Source organism: Crocodylus porosus, unplaced genomic scaffold (genome assembly GCF_001723895.1).
Source record: "Crocodylus porosus isolate Cpor-Errol unplaced genomic scaffold, CroPor_comp1, whole genome shotgun sequence".
NCBI lineage: Eukaryota > Metazoa > Chordata > Crocodylia > Crocodylidae > Crocodylus > Crocodylus porosus.
The window spans coordinates 5,193,652-5,219,556 of NW_017728931.1; the positions used below are offsets into that span (position 1 = coordinate 5,193,652).

Consider the following 25,905-nt stretch of genomic DNA (forward strand, 5'->3'; position numbering starts at 1 on the left):
TCCATAAACAAACTCACCCTAGGGCTGAGAACCAGCCCAAAAAATTTTAGATCCCAAGGAAGTAATTTGCCAGATTTATGAACAGCTGGAAAAGGAAGATTATAAAGGAAGCTGTGTTTCCCCTGAACTGTGGCAGGTGCTGTGAGCATCCACTGTGACTAATTTTAACAGAATTAAGTTATAAACTGTAGACCCAGTACTGCAGACAAAACTCCCAAATGAGTCGAAGGATTTGGATGAAGGCACAAGACCTAAATTATATGTACCACAGGAAAAACACCCGGAGGTGAATCCTGTTCATGTCTCACACAAACAAAGATCCACTGGCTTCAAAGGAGTTTTGTACAGTATAGGCAAACAGATCTCAGCAGAGTTCAGAAAAAGACAAATTGGTCCTTTTTAGCTATTATTTTATTTCTCATGTCTTAATGTTGATATCTTGATGTTAATCTTGTTCTCTGTTATTAACCCATTGTTCTGTATAATCGCATTTGTGGGATAACTATAAAAAATACATTTCAGCTGGCTTTCTGCAGCTCCCATTGAATCCAATAGGATTTGGAAAACCTGACAAGAAGAGAAATCATTCTTGTTAGGAAAGACCAATATCTTCTATTATCAAGGGAGATTACATGGGGAGAAAAGAAAGAACATTTAATCCACAAATTTTCTATAAACCAGGTTGTAAAAGCTTTATTTAATGACATATAAAATCACAAAGTGATTGTGCATTGCATACGGTATATTTCCAATAAATAAATATTTACAAATGTGCCAAGTTTACAAAAAAAACAGTGGATTGAACCATTTACAGTCAGAAATCTCAATTTTATATAACACATCCCTCCTTTTAGCTCTTTATTGAAAATCAATATGTAGTTTGATTACTCTGGTATATCAGGAAAAAATGAGGACACTATGTGATAGTCTCACTCTGCATGTACCTATGTTATTTCCACTCAGAAGCAGGGAAGGCTTGAAAACAGACTTAACAGCAAACTTTAACTACAACCAGCTGGTAGCCTGCATGCTTCTGTCAATTCATTTGCAAGCAGTCATCTGATTGTCTGATTTTACAATCCCAGAATTGTAAAGTACGGGTAGAAAATGCCATATGCAGATATTTCACAGGCATATATACGTATCTGCTTGCAGTCATTTGGGCTCCTGTTGAAGTAACAGTCCAAGCAAGCCTCCACTGACAGAACGTAAGCAGAACTTGTGGTGTCTGAATACATTTTTTTCTCCCATATAATGTGATGGAACTGAATCACACTACAGTCTCCTTTGTATTCAGGCCTTTTGCTAGATTATAGTCTCCTAATCCACTGTCTGATTAGGCAAATGTGAAACAAATTTTCCAGGTTTCCCCCAGTATAATGTTAGAATGCAAAGATGCAGGGCTTGATCTTCCTCCCTTTAAAGTCAATGGAAGTTTTGTCACTGACCTAAATGTGAATTAAACCAGGTCCACAGAGGTGACCTGACCAGAACTAAGGGATTTAGTAGAGCAAAGCAAAAATGTACTGTTGTCAACAGGGAGGCTGCTAAAAGGGTTTGTTAATGAAGATTTAATCTGACAGGGGGAGGAGGGTAACAAAATCACTGGAGAAACTGTGGTACTGAACAGAAGGCACAACATAAAAACGAAAAGGCTTTTCTCTTGGAATTAGAGTGACATACATACCATTCACACCAACACCCCCACAACAAAACTCCGTCACAAACAAACAGCAATAAAATCATTTTTTTCCCCAAAGAGGAAAAAGTGACAAACATTCACCAGGGATTTCACTACTGCTCTTAACTTTCTGCAGAAGGTGCTCAGATATGATAATGAGGGGTAACACTATAACACCCAAAAGGAAGAAAAGTGGATGAACAGGTAGGTGGCTACATACAGACAGACAGAGATGAGAGTTAGTTTCCTACAGACTATAAAGACAGGGAGATGAAACTAGGAGAAGCACTGACCAAAAGAACTTTGCTAGTTCTTTAGTAATTCTCAGTTTTAAAAAACCACACAAAACAAAAAACCAACCTAAATAAATGCAGCAGCATTCCAGCTCTTCTTCTTGGCTGATGCAGAAAAGAACTCCTAATACTGCCTTTGGATAAGAGCCACTTGGGCTGAGCTGTCCCAAGGTCTATTACTCTTAGATCAGAGTTGCATATACTCGCTTGCCTTACAGTCAAGATAGATTAAAATAGTCAGTTCCAAACCAGGACACTCTTCTCAGAAATAAAGTTCTTTCTTTCAATTCCATTGAAGTCACCATGTCATGAACGGTGGGAAACCAAAAGGCATCTGTCTGCCAATTTCCTTACAGAGGGCAGAGACAATGGCTCTCTACTGAATGCAGTGGCATTTAGATCTCCCGTGCCTTGCAAGGGATAGTTTCTAGAACTGGCAAAAAACATGGTGAACCTCTTTTTTCACTCCCCCCCTCACTCCCCACAAGAAAAATCATTCATAACTTTTCCTGAATTCTGTTTTCCATTGGAATTATGAAAAAACTCTCAGCCTGTTCTCTATTTCTTCCTTTCATTTCAGTCTGAATCTCTACAATTTCTGGCCAGCAGAGGAACATCCTGGGGTAACGTGATAGAGTCCCACTTCCTTTTCTATACTGCTGCTACATTTATAGTCCATGGCTCTTTGGGCAATGAAATTCTTCTTCATTAGGTGGTAGACGAGGGCTATCAGGATGATGATCATGGACAGAGTGCCCACGATGATGCCAACCAGAGCCCCAGGGTGAAGGCTCTTAGCTGGTGGGAGCTGGGTAGGGACTGGTGTTTGCGGGTAAATTTCACCGCTCCCTGAAATCTCTGTTTCGAAATCACTCCTATTTACACATGTGTATGGGTCAGTGAGGACCTGCCCCTCAGGGCAATCGCACCTGAAGCTTCCTAGTGTATTCGTGCAGATCCCATCACAATGCTGCATTTCACACTCATTGATGTCTATACACATTTTGGGACCTGTCTCAGATTCATCCAAGATGAACCCGTCAGGGCACATGCAATTACTCTGGACATGGGGGTCGCATTCAGCAGGGCATTGACTCTGGTTGCAAAATGAGACGCATTTTAAAGGGTTCTTGGGGTCAGGGGCATAGCCTTCAAAGCAGACGCATCTGTAACCCCCAGGGACGTCCTCACAGTGGTGCTGGCACGAGACTTCGTAGCACTCTAACACATCCCTGCATTTCCCCTCCACCAGCTCATAGCCCTCATGGCACTGGCACTGGAAGCCCCCTTCGGTGTTGATGCATATCTGGTCGCAGACCTGCGGGTTCACTTGACAGTCGTCGATGTCTTTGCAGTGGATGCCATCCTCGGTCAGCTCGTAGCCCTCATGGCACATGCAGATGAGGTCGGTGCCGTGGGGGACGCAGAGCTGCTCGCAAGGGGCACTGGCGCAGGGGGCCGAGCAGCTGCGGGCGTCCGCCTCCAGCTTTCTCCCCTCGGGGCAGGTGCAGGAGGGATGCCCGTCCTTCTCCTGGCACGTGCCCTTGCACCCCCCGTTCTCCACCTGGCAGGCCCAGGCCCCGGGCAGGTGGGCACTCCACCTGAAAAGCCCGCCGTCCTCCTTGCACACCAGCTGCAAGTTGAGCGCCGGGAGCCAAGCCTCGGTGTCCGGCGGCAGGGCCACCAGGTCGCTGTCCCGCGCCCCGAAGGGAGTGCGGTAGGTCACGTCCCCGCCGGACAGCCCCCGGCACGTGCCGAGGTAGTTGTACTCGCACAAGAAGCCGTCCAGGGAGTCGTGGCAGCGCCGCTCCTCCCAGAGCAGGTCCCGGGACACCGCGGCGCAGGCCCGGCCGCACACGGAGCCGTTCCGCCGCCAGTTGACGTAGTCGGTGTCGGCGTCGCCCGTGACCCAGCGGAAGCCGCGCAGCCGCGGGCCAGGCTCGGTGCAGTCCCGGGGCAGGTGCAGGCCGAGCCAGAGCCTGGCGGCGGCACTGCTGTTCTGCAGCAGCAGCTCCAGCACGTCGGCGGCCACGGTGGAGCGCACCGTCATGAGGTGCCCGCCCCGCTCCTCGCAGCCCCGGCGGGCGCTCGCGAAGCCGCCCCGCGCCCAGTGCAGGCTGAAGCAGTCGTGCTCCACGCACTGCGCCCCCGCGACCGGCGCCCCGAGCCCCCGCGCCAGCGCCGCGCCCAGCACCACCAGCACCGCCAGCATCCTGCCCGCCGGCCGGCCGCGGGCAACCGCGCCCCGCGCCCCAGCCTTTATAAGGGCTCCCGGAGAGGGAGGGAGGGCGGAAGGAAGGGCCGCGGCTGCCCGCCCTCGCAGCCACACACCCCCCGGGCCCGGCTCCCCCCGGGCGGGGAGGAGGAAAGGCGGGCGGGGGCCGCAGAGGAAAGGGAGATGCGCGAGGGGAAGGGGCCGCCGGCGCTGACTCCGCGGGACACGCCCGAGAGTCCCCAGGGCTGTCACACCCTCCTCCCCACGCCCCACTGGCAATCCCCGAGCCGCAGTGCGAGCCTCCGAGCCCACTGGAAGCCCTCGAGCCCCGTAGAAAATCCCCACTGGGAGCCCCCACAGCCTAGTGAAAATCCCCCAGCCTCACTGGAAGCCTCCGAGCCCCGTTGAACATCTCCGAGCCCCACTGGAAGCCCTCACCCCCTCAGGAAAATCCTGGAGCCCCACTGGAAGCCCTCAAGCCCTACTGAAAATCCCCTGGCCCCACTGGAAGCCCTGGAGCCCCCTCAGAAGCAGTGGCAGGGCTCAGAGCTGTTCTGCAGGGGGGGAGCTGTACTCCCAACAGGCCAGAGGTGAGCAAGGGGGCAGCTGGCTTGAGGGCACCCCATTTGAGAAGCCCATCTGCCCCCCCCCCTTCTGTGGGTCTCAGCTGGGCACATTACCAATTTTTTCTCCCCCCACCCTGCACAGTGTTCCTGTGGGACTCCTCACATTCAGTGGGTGTATATTTAGAAACTGCCCTTTGCAAAAGGGAACTGTCCAGAAATGTTTGTGTTATGCCTCCCTGTCCCCATGCCCCCCTCCCCATGCTATTCATAGGCAGAGCATAGCAAAGGGAAACCACCAAACGGTTTCTAAGGAGTTACAGTCATTTTCCCCCTGGGGCCAAAGCAGGCCCACGAGCACTCTTGCCAGCTCTGCACAGCAGGTGTTGTGTATTGGCTGTGAAATAACTTGGCAAGGTTTGTTTAGATGATGGGAGAACCTCTGCCCCCAGTCTGGTAAGCAAAGGTAAGCAAAGCAAATGAATAGGGGAAAATGGGGATGAGCCCGGTAGGCTCTGCAAATGTCACTTGTGCCCCTGTGCTTTTTCCAGACGGGGGCGCTGGGCTGCTGCAGAGCCAGAGGCTGATTTGGCTGGAAGAAGACCCACAAGTACAGGGAGGAATCATACAGTGACCCCTTCTCCTTGCCGCCACCGACAGCAAGCGGGACTGTGTGAGTCTGTTCCACATCAGCCTGTAAGTAGACTGGTCTTGTCAAAACTTGCAGTCAGGAAAAAAAACTGAGTCAAGGGAACTGGGATAGAAACAACCTGTTCATGAATTAAAAGGGTTTTCCCCAGTCCACCGTGACTCTCCCTGCTTCCCTGCTCTCTTCCCAGCCTATCCCTGGAAAAGCCAGCCAGCAAAGAAACAAGCCAAACTGGCTTCCCCCACCCCGCAAACTCAATGCTGATTGATCATGATCAACACCAGCAAGTGTCGCTGGGATGCTGAACATGAGATACTTAGCCTTTGATTTGACACTTACTTCTGTGTTGCTTCTGTGTAGTTATCCAAGTTAGCCTGAAACCAGGCAGAAGGCAAGGTAGAGGCACACCTTATAAGCTAAACTGATCTCCAAACATTCATTATTATTATCATCACCCAAGCCCCCCTCAGATCTAGACATTTCTTCCTCTTGGAAATTTCCAGTAAGATTTCCCACAGGCACAAAGCCTCTGCATAAACTTCCCTCAGAGCTCCCTGCCATGCTCTTCTGAATTCTTACCCTGATGTTAAGCTACAAGGCCAAACACTTGGAGGAGGCAGATAAGCTGTGGATCTGAGTGCCTGCACAGGCAGATGGGCTGGGGTTTTGTTTCACATCCCTCCCCCCTCCCTGCTTTTCCTGTTCCAGGCCAGGGTCTGGGTTTCCAGGGGACCTCTGCGCTTTCTACGGGATGAAATAAGATGCTGCTTTGGGAGCTCTGATTAAGCACTGGGACTCCACAACGCCCTGTCCCTGTCAAGAGGAAAAGGTCACATCCTAACTGCCTGGCTGGAGCTGCATGCGTCAGTTCTGCAGAGGGTGGTGTTCCGGGGACGGGGGCATCTCAGCCTGGCAGCTGCATCTGGAAGATCAGAAGCACCCCTCCTTGTGGGCCAGGTTGTCCACAGTGAGTCACAGTGGAGTCGGGAAAGGGTGAGAGGTGAGAGGCTGAACACTGAACTGTTAAACTTGCTTTTCAAGCCACAAAGTCACAAGGGAGCTGGAAACATGCCAGGCCAGTAAGCTTCCTGGGAATAAGCTACAAGAAGCTCCATTACAAACTATGGGCTGGGACATCCAAAGGCATTTTAAGCAAAACTTCCCTTTGAATGTGACAATGGAGGCTGCTTGAAAAGGGACCAGACCCTATGGCCAAATTACAGCAAAACAGGCATTAATCTTAAATAATTCAGTGTGTTGCCATTGCTGCTTCTATCGCAGGACTCCAAAGCACTAGAGCTCCCTGTTCCTACTGAAGTATGGTTCTGCCTTTCTGTGTATTGTAAACATTGATTTAATAGATTTCATAGACATTAGGGCTGAAAGGGACCTCGGAAGATCATCGAGTCCAGCCCCCCGCCCAAAGGGCAGAAAGTCAGCTGGGGTCATAGGATCCCAGCAAGATAAGCATCCAATTTACTCTTGAAGGTGTTCAATGTAGGTGCTTGAACCACCTCCGATGGCAGGCTGTTCTAGACCTTGGGGGCTCGGACAGTAAAGAAATTCTTCCTTATGTCCAGCCTGAAACTGTCTCGCAGTACTTTATGACCATTCGACCTCGTCATCCCTTGGGGCGCTCTGGTCAACAAACGTTCCCTCAGATCCTGGTGATCACCCCTGATAAGCGTATAGGTAGCCACCAGATCACCCCTGAGCACTGAGGAGTCCCATGGCTCTCAGCCTGTCATCGTAAGGTCTGTTTTCCTGACCTCTGATCATGCGCGTGGCTCTTCTCTGCACTCTCCCCAGTTTTCTCCACATCCTTTTTGAATTGTGAAGCCCAAAACTGGATGCAGTACTCCAGCTGTGGCCTCACCAAGGCCGAGTACAAGGGGAGAATGATGTCCCGGGATTTGCTTGAGAAGCATCTATGGATGCAAGCCAGCATTTTGGTCTCTTTATGAGCCGCAGCATCGCACTGAAGGCTCATGTTCATCTTGTGGTCAATGATGACCCCCAAGTCTCTTTCTTCCATAGGCCAACGTAGTACTGCCGAGCCTATAAATGATGCTGCTGCTGAGGTTTTTCTTTCCCAGGTGGAGAAGCTTGCATTTTTCAGTGTTAAATGTCAGTCTGAAGGTATATGGAGGTATACAGGTGCATACTTACCATGCCTTCTGTCTATTATGGCACATCTGCTCCTGTTAATCGTTGTAGTTACTGTTTTGCCCAGCCTGTGCTGGAGGAGGGTGCGTGGATTGGAATCCTTTTCCTTGGGGTGGGGAGGCTCCAATCCACCCATCCCAACCCTCCAGTGCAGGCTGAGTAAACCCCAGCCCAGAACTCCCTCTCTTCCCTTCTCTCCTTTCCCATCCTGCAGACAGCACCGGGCAACCTAGCCCCAATCAGACAGAAGTTAATGAATGCACTCTTCATTACATGAGGATTAATTTATCATGCAGTCGGGTACTTCTAAAGCACACCACAGCCATGCACTTCTGTCAGGGCCTGACTGCAGAGTGCTTTCAAGGGGTAAATCATGTGACAAATGTCAGTTCTGTCAGCGCCCTATGTGTAAAAGAGGGATGATTATAGTGCCCTCCTTTTGAAGAGATTTAAGATGCCTGGATGAAAACCACTGCATAAAAGGTAGGGGGCAAACAAACGTATTTAGATGTCTAACTCCTATTTGGGCGCCTAACACCCATTCAATCAGTGTAGGAGGTAAGGGGCCTAAATACTTTTGTGGAGCTTGTCTTCATTGTCACTGTGCTATATATAAATTATAAGAGGCTAAACAGTATGAAAAAGACTGTCAGGTCAGCATCTTGCATGCACACTGTAGGCCCACAGCAAGCTCAGTTTCTGCTGTAATGCACAGGGTACATCTTCCCAATGGTCTTGGTTTTTCCCATACTTGATAAGCTGGCCAGCACTGCAGGCAGTAGCATCACAGTGACAACACTGAAACTGTGGGGCCTCACACTTGTAGATCTCAAAGGGTTTACAAAGCCATTCCCGCTCTCCCCACTGGTATAGACAGGGTGAGCGGAGCGTAGAGAAGTGAAGTGATTCACCAAAGGTCATTTAGCAAGTCTGTGGCAGAACTTGGCATAAACCCCAGGCATGTGGGTTACCCTTAGCCCTGTGCTTGGTCAAGATGACCCCTGCTACTGAAATACTTTCTTCTGTAAGCCAGGAATTCCTCTGGGAGGGGAACATATATCTCCCCTTGTTGCTTCCTGGGTAAAATTGATTTTACTGAATGGATGAGTGGAAATTCCCTCACACATTCCTCAGAGCGCTGTTTTGTGCAGCTCTAGCCAGTGAGGGACTATGAATCTTTTCTGCACCCTGCTTCTCCCCCCTTCTTTTCCTATTGACTCCCCAGCCTCCAATCCAGTAGGTGACATGATTTTCAAATTGAGGAGCTGGGCCACTGGCAGGGCACTGTGGAGGCGGCTCTAGGTGAAGGAGGAGGAGGGCTGTTGATGCAGAGGTAGAAAGGAAAGGGGGCCTGGTCTTCCCCTTCTTCATAGAGATAAATAGGAGCACTTTCCAAAGTAGGGTGGGGTTGGAGAAACCTCCTGATTCTTTGTTATAGGGGGGAAGGGGGAGTGAGGTGGGAGAAAACTTGGGATTCCTTCTAGGTCTGTTCACAGATCTGGCTTGTTTCTCACTCTCCATCCAGTCAAGGTCTTATCCACTTGTGCCCGTGTGGCCTACCCCTTCCCCACCCTCATTCATACACTCCACATCCCCCATCCTCATACCCTCTTCCAACACGTCACCCCATTTCTCCCTCTTGGCCCTCACCACTCTTGTTCAGTGCATCTGCCTTGAATGCCCTTGAGCTCCCCCAATTTACCTGTGCTCAGAAAGCCCCTTCACCCAACATGCAGCTCAAACCTTGCCCCCATCCCACCCAACACCACAAATACCTCTTGTGATGAGGTAACTTTCCCTCTTCCTCCCATCCACAGCCTCTTCAGGCTAAGGACTCAATCTGTCCAAAACAAAACTTCCTGCTGTCCAGGTCCTTTACTGGCTTCAGAATGTTATCAACTCTTCTGAAAATACTGCTCTAGATAGCCAATGATGCTCATAGTGATTCATAAAAAGGGAGGGTAAATACAGGTCCAGCTTGGAGGCATTAGCTGGCCATCCCAGGAGTCATGAATGAATTTGCTGTCACTTTGTTCAGCGGCTCATTGTTTCGGTGGGAGTTTCACCAGACAGAATTCACAAGGGGGGTTTTTGCCTCTTTCCAAGCCCCAAATTTAGATCTATAAAACCTCTGCATAACACTGGAGGCTCCTAAGTCTTCTTGGCCAGTTCCCCAGTAAAGTCCTCTTGGGAGGCTACATTTCCATCAGCTATGCTCTGGCCATCCAGAGACCTGATGCCTCCACACCTGTGGAACAACTGGGGCACTTCTCTACCTTTACATCAATAGGGCCTGGGTCTGCTGGATGCTCCTTGCCTCACATAAAGCACCACCAAGAGGAAGAGGAGATGGTTGCCTCAGGTGTGTGGGACTGGGCTTCAAAATCAGTCAGGTAAAATAAGGATGTAAATCCAGTTTTGCCACATGCCAGGGAAGTGCTTAGTCCCTTGTCTCTCGGATTTCAAAAGGAGTGAGAGTCTTCTTCCTTCTCCCTTTCAGATGAACATTCTCAGGGGAGGCCTCATGAGCGTCAGTGCCAGGCAAAGAGATAGGATTGTCTCTAAGAATTATAGAAAGTGAGGATTGGAAGGGCCCTCAGGAGGTCCTCTAGTCCAACCCTCTGCTCAAAGCAGGACCAGCCCCAACTAGATCATCCCAGCCAAAGCTTTGTCTAGCTGGGCCTTAAAAACCTCCAAGAATGGAGCTTCCACAGCCTCTCCGGGTGACCTGTTCCATTGTTTTACTTTTCTTGCCTGGACGTAGGGGCCCAACATTTTCCAATGTGCCTGGTTTAAGTCACCCCCATTTCCTTGGTATGAGCTAATCAGATGGTTCCCTGTCCAGCCTGTAAATGACTGTGACTTCCCTTTGTAGGTGCCTGTCTCTGAACATTTTAGGAACACAGAAGTGGAAAGGGCCTCCTCACCACTGAGTTTAGTGCCCTGTGTTTCCAGGCAAACACTGACCCAAGGCATCCCCAAAATAGCCATTTCAAACCCTCAGAAACAATTACAAGGAACAATACCTGAAATACCAGGGGTGCTATCTAATGTACCACAGATAAAAGCAGGGGGAAGAAGAGAACACTGTCAATGTCCTGCCCCTGCAGTGGTAGGGAAGTAGTTGGTTCACAGATGCCCAGAAGTTAGGAAAAGGACCTCACGCCACACCACTGGGAAAGGCAATCACTTCCCCCACACCCTACATAGTCTGCACTAGTCTAACGTGGGCAAAAAACTAAGACCTTCTTGCCTCCAATCTGTGAGCTTTCTAAGTAGGAAACCTGGAGTTGTGAATTTCACAAGGCAGAGAGGCTTAAACATGAGGCTTTGCAATGCTGAGCTTAAGGTCCCCCAAAATCAATCCCAAAAATCAGGGTTCATTGGTGGTAGTGGGTTGCAGTCTGACAGATCCTATATTAACCTGAAGGTTCCCCTGCCATCTCCTGCTATGCCCCTCTGCTCCATTCTTGTGAACAGGGAGGGTCTTCAGTCCCAATATCCTGCATTTTTGAGAAAATAGAGACAATAGTGAGAAGCTGGCATGGACTCTCAGGTGTGCTAGCTTGCAGAACATGCCCTTCTTCCTAAGGCTGCCCTTCAGTGGTCCCTCCCACTCCCCCATTGCAGAAGCCAGGACTGAAATTCTAGCAGCTTTAGAGCCAGTGGGGATTTGACTTTAGATTCTCTTGGTGCTGGGTTTCAGAGCAGGATTGTAGCATATTTTGTAGCTATTGTTGGCAAGTTTCTTGCTGGACTTGCATGATGTTTTTGAAGACTTATTGTATTGAAGAAGAGGATGACTTTGTGCTGATACCAAGTATATCTACACTTAAGGCATAGCTAAAACTGCAGCTCACCACCTCTGCACTTACCCAACTCCTCAGGTAGATTTGGCAGCCCAGGCTCAGTTCTGTCCTTCTGTGGTAGCTAGCATTACCTGAGCATTTCAAGCTAGCTGGAATCCATCAAACACACACTGTGCTCACAGAAGACACTGAAGTGCTGAAGTGCTCAGGGTCCCTCAAATGACACATTGTAATTACAGACTCTGCCAGTAGGTGGCACTGGATTGGGAATTTTAGGGAAGCTGCAGTTCAAAGGAAGCCAGTGACCCTGAATATGTTACAGTAAAGAAGCAACTTTATTCTGCTGGTTGACCACGGAGAAAACACATGCTTTCAGTTTCTCACAGGGAAGCTGTTCTGTTTTTTTCTGGGCTGGAGGCACATAGCCAATCTTGATTTCATCGCTGTATTAACCATGTCACTAAGCGACAGGCATACGCCAAAGTTGGCCTCCTCAATGCAAAATGAGAATGAGGCTCCAGGGAAAATGCTGGACTCTTTCAAAAAGAGGCAAGAAGATTAGAAGTTTCCTTGGGAATTCACTGAAATTTTCCGTGGCACTTAGGAATTTAGAAAATGCTTCCTTTGGCTGGAAGGATGTGATATTAATCATGATGGATGAGCATCACAGACCTCTTGTATTTCTCCAGTTCACTGTAAAGTAAAGCAACTGTAGGGTGCTGACGTAAGGTGGGGCATGCCGAGAAGCGGATTATGATGGTTTCTTCTGTCCTTTGCATGTTATCTCCTGGTTACTCAAAAATAAAGAAATAAACTGTGTCCTGACTCAGCCTTGAAATTAGTCAGAGAGGATTGCACAAGCTGTTGGCTGGCATGCTGTGCTGTGCTGTGCTGTGCTGGATGTATGTACAGATCATCTCCTGGGATGGCAAACACAGCCATCAGGTGGAATTGCTGATGAGCTGGCTTTGGGGGCGGCTCCAAAAAGGCCATTTTTTTAGATTGCCCCATGCCCCATGCAACTATATTGCAGCACATAAGGCAGCATAGTTCTTTCCAAAGGTCCAATCCAAAATCACTGAAAGCTGTGGTAGGGTTTTCATGAACTTCAGTGGACCTTGGATCAGGTCCTATTTTCCCCCTTTTTTATGCTGTAATTGTGGGCATCCAGTGGCTTATAAGAAACAAGTCAAGGCAAAAATAAAAGCAGGCAGGGGATGTTTTAAAAATGTTTGGAGCACCTCAACAAGGAGAGGCGAGATGCTCAGCAGAGATGGTGCCTTCTCCTGCTCTTGACAGTGCTTAAATTACTCAGGAGAAATTGCTCAGTTCCCTCATTTGCAAGTGGACTGACTGCAGCATGGCCAGTCGCAAACAGCTCAACAGCCCCAAGTCACAAACCAAAAAAAATTGTAAGCCTGACCTAACCAGTGTTGTTAGATATACAATATTTATCCTATCTGTACAGCAGATTTGACCCCTGATGTTCATATTTGCATATTCCTAAATTGTTGCAGCATCTGATCAGTTTTTGCTAAATGCAGTGATTTGGGGCCAGGGTTGATACAATAGTTCCGTTTTTCAAATGGAGCACCTCCTGGTCCAAAATTCATAAGAATTTTTTTAATAAACTTGTGGATTTGAGGGCCTTTTGATTGTTGACCTTCCCTTCCATTCCCCAGCCATATGTGTGACCATCAGTGCCACCAGTTTTCCCACATGTTAAGGCAGGTGATTTTGGCCCCTGTAAAAGAAGCTCTCACCACCCCCTGACCTCTACCCACCCACAAATCAGTCTTGATCCAAGATCAGTGCTGTGCCCACATCAGCCTGTGACCAAGCCCTGGCACCAGTTTTGCCCTCAACTTGGCCCCTTAGTTCCAAGGATTCTCCAACCCCACTTGCTCTTCCCCAGCCAGACACTGAACGGAGGGAGGTACAGGGAGCTGAGGACCCAACTTGTTTGCAGGAGGGAGCTAGGGAGGAAGAAGCAGGGCTGTCCTGAGGTGTTTGGATCTTTCTGCTTGCACCCTTTCTCCCCCCACCCATCCCAAATGGGAATGAGGTCCAATTGCTGCAGCAGCCTTGATGATCTTCCCCAGGAGACAAAGGGGCCAGCACTCAATCAGAGATGGGGAATATCTCATGGAAGGACTGAAACTAGTTATCTGGGTTGACCTCCAGATGGGATTAAGAGCATTATCCGAGGCATCATTGCTGCCCTGCTTATTTATCTCATGAGCAGAGAAGCTGAACATTTGGAATCAACATTTCCAAACCTTGGGTCACAAGTATGTACTCCATTAATTATGGTACCAAGCTCTTGTTCTCTAAAGAGCTAAAGCTGGGTTTTAACAAATCCAGTTGCCATCATTTTTCCTTGTTCTTCCACAGAGCAGTAACACATTTGTACAATTTAGAAAGCCTGTGATACGTGACAGTATCTTGAACAATGCATGACCTCTTAATTCATGTGTTTGATGGAAAGGAGACGTCCTCATGTTCCCCCACAGTGCAATTTCTCTGCTATCCTTTCAAACAATCTTACTGCTTTTTATCTGTTTTTGGCTGGCTTTGCCCCCCTAGTATCTGAGGAGAGCCATGAGCAAAAGGAAAATTAAAAATAAACATCCGTATCTCAAGTCATTCGGACAAAAGTGAATTGATCCCTTTTTATCTCAATTTATATAGCAGTGCTTTACTCTAAAACTGTACTGCAGGAATTAGCTTTTGCAATCCCCTGCCGAGAAACAAATTGATATCCTTCTTTGCTCCATTCATTGCTCTGTGAATATTTTCTTTAACTCATATGAAATGTCTGGTCCCTTTCCAGCCCCATCCAATCTACACTGCCTGCAGGAGGCTGTCCCCTGCTGTGAAAAAAAAAAGGAAAAAAGTAATAAACCCCCAAGCTGCCTGTTGGTGAGATGCAGAGTTGGCCAGGTGGGAATTCACAAGGAAGAATTCATATCAGCAGGCTCCTTGCCTCTCATGGTCCACTTATTCCTGTCCTTGATCTCTTCCACCAACCACCCTCACCTTCTGGCCACACAGAAAAGTTTTGGTAGGGAATGCTATAACCTCCTCGATTCCAAGAGGAGAAATGAACAAATCCCATGTTGGCCTCTATTCCACTGAAACATATGATCTAGATTATTATAGAGACTTATCTTTGCTGGAAAGACTTGCAGGTCTTCATTTTCCCCAACACACTTGCCATCTGGGGATAAAGGGTATCAGGAAATAATGCTAATAATGTATTCCAGCCTCCCCGCCTACCCCTGGATTTATACCTTATTTCTAATGTATACTATATATCTAAACAGCTTGGCCAGTGTGTAAATAATACAGATACAGTTACAAGGTTTGGCAAATTTCTTGAAGAATATCACAGTGAATATGCTGCCATTGCCTTATTTTATTATTGTTGCCTCTCTAACACGAAGTAGTGGAACTTTGGGGCCTTACAAATCAACTTCCCAGTGGACTAAAAATCAGTAAAATCAAATGCAACTAATTGATTTACATAACAGTCCCTGAACCCAACCTGAACACCAATACTTCATTCCTCCGAAGCTACTCTGCTTCCCAAAATTGACTCTAGTGAGAAAGTTTGGAGCAGAGAGCAAACCTTGCTATTTGCAACAGTATATGCATAATACAACTAATATCAATAAACCGTTTATTCAAAGAATACATCCTGCTCACACATAAAAACAAAACAATGTGAAGTTCTATGTGTAAGAACATCATTTGAAGACATTTCATGGAACAACAAATAGGGTCAGATCTAGTATTAAATTTGCATGGCTTTCTGGGCTCAGGGAGATGATTTACTGGCCTCCCAAAAAGCAGGTTACTAGGCCCAAGAGAGCTCCAGGTTGGCTATGGAAAGGTATATTTTCACTGTAAGAGGGTAATATGCTCACATAGCCATACCCAAACTAGTGTCAACATAGCTGGCTTGGATAAGAGCAGTGAAGATGAAGATGCATTGACAGAGACTCACTACCCAAGTTAATGACCTGCATCCTGGACAGTCATGAATTTTTTTCATGAAGCATAAGCCATGACATCTCCACTGTTGTTGGAACCTATACTCAGATAAAAGCTAGTTTGGTCCTGCCTACACACATGGCCATTGTATCTCCCAACTGCAAAGCCAAAGAGGAAAAAAAACCTCTCCCCCACCAAAATCATCTCTTCATTCTCCATGCTCTGCCACTCCCCAGCTGCGGGCATGGTGCCCTGTGTGCCTCATCATGGTGGCACAGGGCTCGTGGCAGCCGCATTGGGCTTCTCTGCTCTGCTACACCAGGTCCTGCCCACTGGGCTGCAGAGGCCCCAGGAGGAAGGCAGCAGGGCAGGGAACCCCAAGCCTACAGCTGGCAGCCCGCATCCACCCTTACCCTGCACACAAATCTGGGGGGCTTGTGCCCCCATGCCGCCTCCAGGGTGCACACAGTGGCAAGGAGTCAGCCCCGCCCCTGGACGAGCTGCCCGCAGCTTCATCCCACTCCCCACCTAGGCCCTGTGGCTGTGCATTGTGGCCCCAGGCCCCAAGCCCCATGCACTGTCCAGGCTGGGAAGCAGCCCCAGACCTGCCCAACTCCCTCCCTCCCTCACTATGGGGGCCTCAGTTCCTCCCCACCGCACCAGACTTACCTGCTGGAGCTGCTCTCCTGGTTGTCTGGTGGCCATGTGCATATGTACATGAATGTATGCACATAGCACCCATGCCTAACTGCCCTCCTCCTGCTCCCCCCAAACTCTTTCAGGCTGGAACTCTTAAAATGAGAAAAATCCAGGTTTTACCAAGTTTTTCTGTGGTGAACGGAAAGCCCGGATTCTTGGTCATAGCTCATCAACACACATCACTTAAAATACTTTGCTAGGGCTGAACCTCCGATTCATAGTCCTCCCCACCCCCCAAAAAAATTGTGTTTTAATTTAATACAGAGCAATGATAAGATCTGAAAAATATGTTCTTAGTTTCCTGTTTTGCAGAAAGAATCCCTTGCCCTTTCTCCTTTGGCAACAGGGTCTTTCTAAAGGGGAAAAGAGTGTATCAGTTGGATGAGTCAGCCTCCTCTGATCACATGACCTGTCGAGTTACTGGATGCTACATGTCAAGTCATTCATACAACCACTGTCTTCCCTGCTTTTTCACAAACAGCCAGTGAAGAAAGGTTGAAGGCGTTGCATGTTTCTCTAAGGCAGAGGGCGCAGGCAACAGCATATTTCACTGAACGTGATGCAACGTACAAAACCATAAATTTTGATCCAACCTGGCATTACTGCACTGTGACACTGGTGTGACCCCATAGATTTCAGTCTAATTACTGGAGATAAAACTGGAGTAACACAGTGGTGAATCAGGCCCATAAATTTTCTTAAGACCTTCAATACACAGGTAGCCTGCAATACAGCTAAGTAGTGATTTTACTAGCTATCTGAAACATTGCTTTAACTACTACATCTTTCTACAATCAGTAACCCTGCAATGTGTCAAGCCTCATTCTTCAGGGCAGCAGTTGATTCTCTGAGAAGTACGAGAAGGAATTTTTTCCTGGCAGAAACTTCAGTAGACTTACTAGAATCTCTCAGTTCTTTGTACTGTTTCCTGCTGTTTTTTCATGAAGCTTACTACCTCATGGAGGTGGAACCTGGTAATAGGCATCAGGGGTGGGATGTTCCCAAAGATAGAAGAGAACTAGGCATCCAAGTCCTAATGACTATAGTTTCATAGTTTCTAGGGTCAGAAGGGACCTGAGGAGATCATCAAGTCCGACACCCTGCCGTGGCAGGAAAGAATGCTGGGGTCAAACGACCCCAGCAAGGTATTCATCCAGCTCCTCTTAAAGACCCCCAGGGTAGGAGCCAGCACCGCTTCTCTTGGAAGTTGGTTCCAGATCCTAGCCGCCCTGACAGTGAAGTAGCGCCTCCTGATGTCTAGTCTGAATCTACCCTCTGCCAGCTTGTGACCGTTATTTCTAGTCACTCCTGGTAGCGCTCTGGGGAACAGGGACTCCCCCAGTGCCGGCTGATCCCCCTTGGCAAGTTTGTAGGTGGCCACCAGATCCCCTCTCAGCCTTGTTTTATGTAGGCTGAACAAGTTCAGGGCCCATAGCCTCTCCTCGTAGGCCCTGCCCTGTTGTCCCCAGATCATGCGAGTGGCCCTCCTCTGGACCCTCTCCATGGTGTCCACATCCCTCCTGAAGTGCGGCACCCAGAACTGGACGCAGTACTCCAGCTGTGGCCTAACCAGTGCTGCATAGAGGGGAAGAATCAACTCCTTGGATCTGCTTGAGATGTATCTGTGAATGCATGACAAGGTGCAGTTGGCCTTCCTAACTGCATCCCCACACTGCCGGCCCATGTTCATCTTGGAGTCAATGATGACTCCAAGATTTTTTCTGCCTCTGCACTGATGAGAAGGGAGTTCCCCAGCCTGTAGGTATGCTGCTGATTCTTCCTCCCCAGGTGCAGCACCTTGCACTTGTTGGTGTTGAATCCCATCCAGTTCCCATTTTACTGGCACTATGTGTCAATAAAAAATATATTTGTGTCAATATAAGAGATGTGTCACCAATAGTTCCAGAGAGGTATTCCTCCTCCTCTATTCAGCATTGGTGAGGCACAGCTGGAATACTGTGTCCAGTTCAGGGCATTGCACTTCAATAAAGATGTAGACAAGCTCGAAAGGGTGCAGAGAAAGTCCACCCATGTAATCAAGGGCCTGGGAGATAGGCCTTGTGAGGAGAGACTTTGGGATCTAGGTTTGTTCAGTCTGAGTAAAAGAAGGCTGAGGGGTGACTTGATAGTCACCTACAAATATGTCAAAGGAGAACACCAGGATCTGGGAGAGAAACTTTTCAGAAAAGCACCCCCCGGGAGGACGAGGTCCAATGGGCACAAGTTAGTGGAGGAAAAGTTTAGGCTAGACATAAGGGAAAACTTCTTTTCCATATGAAAAGAATCCTAGAATCTGGAACACACTCCCAGCAGAGGTGGTGCAGTCGCCAGCCCTGGCGGTGATCAAGAGGAGGCAGGACAAGCACCTCATTGAGCTTCTTTGAGCCCAGTTACCTCCTGCTCATGGCAGGGGACTGGACTTGATGATCTTACAGGTCTCTTCTGGTGCTTCTTCCTATGATTCTGTGACTAAGGCTGGTCAACATTTTTATGTGGGACTTTTCTGGTCTTGAAAATTCAAATTTTGACTAAGTGACTATAAATGCAGGCATCTCTAATACCAGCTTTCAGTGGGATTTGGGCATTTATTTGCCTTGAAATATCTGGCCACTAATTCTTCAAGAGAAATGCTTAGATGATTTTATTTTAACTCAGTGGATTTGCCTGGGTTAGGAAAGAGGTTGTGGTTAGGTCAAGATTGCTACCTGACCATGATGTTGTCTTATTGCAGATGTAGTATAGCATCAGATAGGCCAATGAAGTAAATGGAAATCAGGCCTGGGAAAAAGGTCTTGGTAAGGCTAGGACATGATAGCCAGCCATGCCCTAACCTTGAACTCTGAATAGAGAATCTCTGGGGCCTAATTTTTCACTGCTCTGACCTTCTGTACTCCGCTGTACCTGTATAAAGTGAAGACAAATTGGATGCACAATGGTACAATACTTTATGTGCACTTTGCACATATGCATATTGCATTTGCATATTGCATATGTGCAAAATGCACGTAAAGTATGTGCATATCTTCAGCTGATCCCTTTGTATGCAACATAATGGAGGACTAAGCCGAAGAAATGCACATGTACAAGTCCAGTGTCAGGCATTCACTTGAAACGATAACCAACAGGGACATAATTTGCCCATCATTTTTGTCATCAGTGTAGCCTTCTTACGTATTCTTCTTTGCTTTGAAAGAAAACAGTTCCATAAACATTCCCATTAATATTCTTTTATGTGCTTAAAATATGCTCACAATAAATCTCAGGAGAAAAGAAATATCACCAATAGTGGGAAATACAGATATTCCAAAAAGCAAAAACAAAATCATCTGTGCTCTTCTTCTAACTGAACATTTTCCATTAGCTTTTCAGATCTTCAATAGGGCAAAACATATCTTCAAGACGAACTGGGGCAGCATTTTTAGTCCAAAATGCTTTTTTCTAGTAAAAAAAAGTCTTCCGTAGAAAATGATAATGTTCATTTTTGATTAAATGAAAGATTCAGTTTTCATGATTAATTTAATTGTTCAGTACTTTATTTGTCTCTTTGATTCTCTCTTTTTCCTCCCCATTTTCAATCTTTCAAGGAAAGATTAGGGGGAAAGAAGCTGAGAATGTGGACAGAAAAAAGAAACCCGAAAAACTAAAACTTTAAACTGGAAATAAAACATTTATCAGTTATTCAAATAATGACAATGTTATTTGAAGATTTTCCAGAAGAAAAATAATGACAGTATTTTTCATTCATTTCTACTCCAAAACATGTAACAGAGTTGAGCCTGAGAATTTTCCATGCTTTTCATGTAAAAAAATCTCCACAGTTCTAGAAAACATGTAGGAGATAGTTTTGCTTAAACCCTATTTTTTCTACTGATGTTTTTCCTCAGTTGCCTTAACCTACCATATGCAGTTGATGGTATATTCCTTACAGTCTGAGTCAGACATATAGAAATACATTTCCTCCAGACACACTTCTTTTCCTTTATGAAGGCTGATTAATCATACTACTGTGCTGTCTGCAAAGTTATTACAAGACATGTCAACTGTCCATGAGAAGAGCAGCCTTTTCATTTTATTTCAGTCTAAGACATCTAAAATGTCACTGTCATTCTTCTGTCAAAGGAAGGTTGATAGCAGATGTTTCTAATAGTTTTCTTTGACCTCTGGTTGCTTATGCGAATGTGTCACAGTTTTGGTTTTTTGTTTGTTTGTTGATTTTGAAAACCAGGAGGTTAATATTAGGACACTGATGTGTTATAAATAGAGAAGCATGTCATGGAGAGGTTTTTTTCCCTGTCTTTTTCTTGTCTGTTTTTCACATAAATCCCCTGTTTCGGTGAAAATTGGGTCATCCAAAATACAGTGCTCCTGATACATATAGTCAGCCTATTTAGGAACACTGATGATGCCCTTTCATTTCAAACCTTTGCTTCTCTGTAGCACTTGAACATGACAATATAAAAATATCAAGCAATTTCAGCAGGACTGAATGCCAATAGGAAGCTGCATAAGAACCCTTTGTGGTTACTTGAAGCAGAGCCCAGGAACAGAGCCATGGCTGCTGTATTCCTTTGACTTGAATGGCACAGGCTTAATTTGCACCAGGTAGAAATCTGGCCCAGAGCTTTCTATCCAGGATTATTTATGTTCATGTTGTACAGTCTTTAAGTCTCATCATACCTGTTGCTTTTCTTAAGGCCCCAGCCTTAGGATTCATGTTACTAGGTGAGATTCTTAATTTTTATTTAATATAATAGGATATTTCCAGTTCTCATAATTGGAAAATTGAATCTGACAGTTTTAAAAAAAAGCCAGAAATGGGAATCAACTCTTATTGTTTATTTTTTATCTAATTTTTTTTTTTAAAAGGCTATGATTTTTCAGGCTAGGACATACATTTTGATGAGAAGAGTAATGATTGCATATCCAGACCCTCTCTATTTTCAAATAAAAGTATCCACAGGATTGTTTTTAACTAGTGCACTCAGGGTGAGACTTTTAAAAGTGTGCAAGTGATTTAGAAGCACAAGCCTATTGAAAGAGAGAAGGAGTTCTGTTCCTATGTCACTTAGGGGCTTTAAAAATCACACCTTAGTAAATTTTGCATGCAACTGCCAAAACATATTAAGAATGGGGTTTTAAAAGAGTCTAAGGGAATTAGGCACCCACTTACATCCCACTTACATGGGTGCACAATTCATTTATTTAGACTGTTTTGAAAATTCCAGCCTAAACTGTTATAGATCTATTATGTTTCGCAATGGCATGCATCTGAAAATTAGGGGCATGGACAAATGAACACATGCCCTGGTGTAATTTACACCAGTTTTGAACTCCAGTGTACCATACTTCAGGATTAGGAATGGACAAACATGTAGCTACCCCAGAGTAACTCCGTGAAGTGAGTGGCTATTATGGTACCTTGCTGCCAGGTAGTGGGGGAGTGTGTAATAGCATGCTTGACTTTAGCAAATGGCTACCCCAAGGATAGACATAAAGAAATGAAACCAAACCCCATGTAATACCCTGGTAAAGTTTTACCTTGGTTTAGGAGTTTGTGGTGTCTGAAGCGTTGGGGTTTTTTTTTACACTGGTTTTAATGCTAATTGATCTGGTGTAAACACATTGTCCTTTCTCAAAGAAAAAACTATATAATAGATCATAAATTCTGCCTTAGAAGCTTGGAAGATCTTTAGATTAATAGTCTATGATTTTAAAAAAAATTATTTGTGGACCGAGCAAGATCAGCATCGGAGAAGAGAATCTAATAAAATTCCTGATTTTGTTTGGTTTTCCACATCAGGGTCTTATGGTATGAGCCAAAACCAGCTCTTGCAGCTTGACTGTATGGAGAATGATCAGATCATCTGCATGAAAATCCTTGTTTGAGAATCAGGGTTATAGCCTCCAGAATTAAGTGCTAACTTCTCTTTTTTCTAGATTTATAAGAGCTGAGCCAACATCCATTGAAGAGACAGGCCTTGATTTCAGCAGGTTTTGGATATGACCATGTGAGAAGAGTTCTAAGTACCAAGCGCAGCTTGGTAAGAAACAATCATATGGAAAATCCTCTGCCTTGCATGTGATCTGCCTTATTTATGTTCAGGATGAGAATGGGCAACTCATCGTGTTTCTTTCAGGGCATCCTAAGCATTTGGTACCATTTTGTTACCTTCTGAGACCCTAAAAAGAGGATGAAGTCCTGCACAGTTGAACTTGGTGGTAAAACTTCCACTTGGCCTGAGTCACTTCTCCCTCATCTCTTGTGCAGTTATTAACACCCATGCAAATCAGAAGCCTTCATTTGCATACCTCTGGGCTAGGGTACTGCACTTGCTTTGTGCAACTTCATATGGCTACACAAGGGGCAAGGCCATGGTGAATCAGGCCCCTAGAGACTAGCAGTGCAGAACCACAAAACCTTACCCTTACTGGTCTGGATCCTAGGTGAGTGCTGAGGGTCTTCGAAAAAATATGCAATCCACTCAGCTCCAACTCTGCCCAATATTCTGCTAGTTCCAATGCTAATTCGTTACAAACCAGGTTATCTTCAGTTCTCTACCAGCCACTCTGTACCTTGGCATTCCTGTTATGTACAGCTAATGCTGAAATACTTTTGAGGTTATGAGTAAAATGACTTATCAAAAGTCAGGATATGAAGGACAAAGAATGTTGCCCTCCCATGAACTCCAATATCTCCTGACATTGTTTTGCCAGACAGAGGAAGACACTTGGGCACAGTAAGACCTTGCACAGTGCTGAGGAAGTTTACTCCCAACATATCAAAAATGGGGTGAACCCGATTCTCAGTGATGCTAAACCCCCTTTCCACTGCTTCCAAGTGAATACCAATGTCATTTACATCCACTCATTAGCCTTTTGCAATGCTGAAGTTGCCTAAAACAAATTTAGTAAAATAGACAATAAGGCACAGAATACCATTAAGATTTTGTATTGTATCATATCACCACAATGCAATATAAAGACTGGAGTCTGTAACTGCAGTGAGCCAAGCTGCACAACTGAGAGAGTTCTTTGTTATTTAGTTGTGTCTTGGCAACATGACACTGATAAAGATTCTTCATTCCCAAGAATTCCCTATTTGGATATTAAAGTTGAATTCTCGGTTAGCCTATTTTGGAAATTAAAGTACCCTACACTTGTTGAACCAGGTCCTTCAAAGGCAAAGTTCAGCCAGCTGACTGTAATTTAGTAATTCAGGGTCTGAATCTCATTTACATGGAGGCGCCTTAATGCCGCTCCAGAAACGCCAAGAGACCTTGAAGTGGATGCACAAGCATAGTTAACTTGCCACAATAGATATATTGATAGCAGATTTAGTAGATACCATCTCTAGAAGGTGGCCATTAATGGGCACCTTGTTTACAGAAGGGCTCCCAACATTCCTGATGTGGGTGACAGGAATTTCTTCAAACTATTTCCCTACAGCAGGCAAGAATAAGGAAGTGACAGGATATTGTGCGCAAGCTTTATTTCTCAATCATAGGAGCATCAATTTATAGTATTGCTGTGTATTCCTTTTGCTGTGGATACTAATACAAGAACAAAAAGCTTCAAAATGTACATACTCATTCCTCACGGGAACTCCCAGAACAACCTGGTCAGAGTGGAAGCACTGCAGCCACAGCCAGATATAAAACAAAAATCAGATTATATGCATGCCTATCATCATATAATTACCAACTTCTGCAGGGAGCCTCTGATAGAACGAAAGAATATCAGACTTTCTTTCAGACCCTCTATCTCTTGGCCCCAGTCCCATGTTAGTTCTTGGATTAAGTGGATAGGAGGGAGATTCTTGGCCCTCTTACCAAAACAGGGCCATCACTTTATACGATTCCAGTTACTTTATATTGCCAGGTAAGTCCGGTAATTCCTAGTTCCCCAGGAAGCATAGCATCAAAAGGAAGAATACATGCCTTGATCCAGCATTGGGAATTTGCATCAATTATCCCCCAGTGACTTAGTTCCTTCCAGAAACATCCCTTATCTGAGTCATTTAGAAAAGGATACAATTGTTAGCAAACTTATAAAGATGTATATCATAATTATAATAATAATAATACAATAGTCTTTGATTTTCCGTGAGTTTATGGCATCTCTCATGTCTTGATATAATAGTATTTAAATATTCTAGGTTTCCAAAGCATCTATTGCACTGGACTGCTACCTATTTGGCTAGAATATCAGAGAAATTCTCCTATAATACACCACACGAAAATTCATAGGGAGACTCAACTGAATGCAGGTGTTAACAGCTATGGGATATGCCCCAAGAAATCTCAGCACCACACACTAGTACTAATCCACTCATGTGGATGTGACAACTTGATTGTTATTTCTCACTGTGGCTGCCCCCCCCTTGACCGAGACTGCAGGGCAGATCATTCCAGTACTGTTGCAGTGAAGACATAGGTCAGGATGTAGACTCTCACTGCTGTCCTGTTCTCTTACTCCATACATTTGAAAGGCCTGGTGTGTCACCCACATGGAGTCTGGCATTACAACATAGGCGCTGATTTGACCAAAGGACACACAGCAAGGAACTAAGCTGTCTGGACTATAAATAAAATGACAAAACATTGCACAAAGAAAAATTGGGTGGTGACTACAAGTGAAAACACTCTCTTCCTATTGAGCTGATGACAGAAACTGAAGGACCTGGAATGTATCCAAAGCCAGCACAACAGAAACTCTGTCTCATATGCCAACAGACAAAGTGGTTTTGTATTTTTAATTGTGTCCATCTTATAGGAGGATTGGGATATTGGCAGAGCTATGATGGCCCAGGAAATGTCGAGAGGCAGGGCTCTTTCTGATCTTTCACTGTACCAACTGTATACTTAGAAGAGCTGTTGGATAAGCTTTTGGGTATCAGCTGATCTTCCTCAGGTTTGAACCTATGTATAACCATTCTTCCATTGAGGGGAGGGGGTTGAAAGCAAGAAGACTGCAGAGCATATCATGAAAGTAGCCTAGAAAATGAACAGCTCAGCTGGCATCCTCCTGAGGCTGATGAAACTCTCTGGAAGATCTTGTGGGTTTCTAATTTGGGACAAGGATCATAAGGACCAGCTTCCAAAAGGTGCCTAACTCTTATTGATTTCCAAGAGAGTGTAGGCACCTAAATAGGCTTTTAATAAGTTATTTTTCTCTTAGTCCCAATAGTACTACATTACTTCTATCAAGGCTTGGGGTCAAAGCCACAGCCATTGTCCCCCTGCCACCTGACTTCCATTGCTTCTATCCCGACCCCCTCCCCTACCTCCACTTACCCTCGGTCACACTTCTGGCTGCAGCCCTGCCTCCACTCCAGCCCAGGACACAGAGCATATGGTGATTCCAGCCCCCATCCAGCCAGGCAAAATGGCATCAGTAGCTCCAGCCCCAGCTCTTGCTCTGGGCTGGAGCAAGAGCCAGGCTGCCACCAGCACAACTGCTGCTGCATGGCCAGGTGGGGACTAGTGCCAGCATGTGCTTTGAGCTCTGGGCTGGAGCAGGACTAGAACCAGAGCAGTGATTGCAGGTAAGCAGCATGGGGAACAGGCAGTGAGGGGAACCAATTCAGAAAGGGGAACTGGCAGGGAGGTGCAGACACCACGAGGGGCAGGTTCAGGGAAGGATGCAGGTACTGGGGTGGCAGGCACCACAGGCACAGGCATGGGTGGAGCCAGGCTGCAGGGGGAGCAAGTACAGGTAGCATATGTACTGCAGGGGGGAGAGATATGGGTGGTGAGGGACAGGAACAAGGGGATGCAAGTATTGAGGGATCAAGGTGTGTAAGGGCAAGGGGCAAGGTTCAGGCCACTTGACTCC

At 46.2% G+C, this 25,905-nt stretch overlaps 1 protein-coding gene across 1 annotated transcript; it reads right to left on the reverse strand.

Moving 5' to 3' along the window:
- Nucleotides 1-666: 666 nt before the first annotated feature.
- THBD (thrombomodulin) lies at nucleotides 667-4,201 on the reverse strand. Its single transcript, XM_019544081.1, has one exon. It carries the CDS (start codon nucleotides 4,184-4,186, stop codon nucleotides 2,564-2,566), a length of 1,623 nt encoding a protein of 540 aa, XP_019399626.1. The 5' UTR covers nucleotides 4,187-4,201; the 3' UTR covers nucleotides 667-2,563.
- Between the last annotated feature and the right edge of the window lie 21,704 nt (nucleotides 4,202-25,905).

What these genes read in the sequence shown, in the direction of transcription:
- THBD (XM_019544081.1), bottom strand. Translation starts at nt 4,186, where the DNA reads ATGCTGGCGGTGCTGGTGGTGCTGGGCGCGGCGCTGGCGCGGGGGCTC.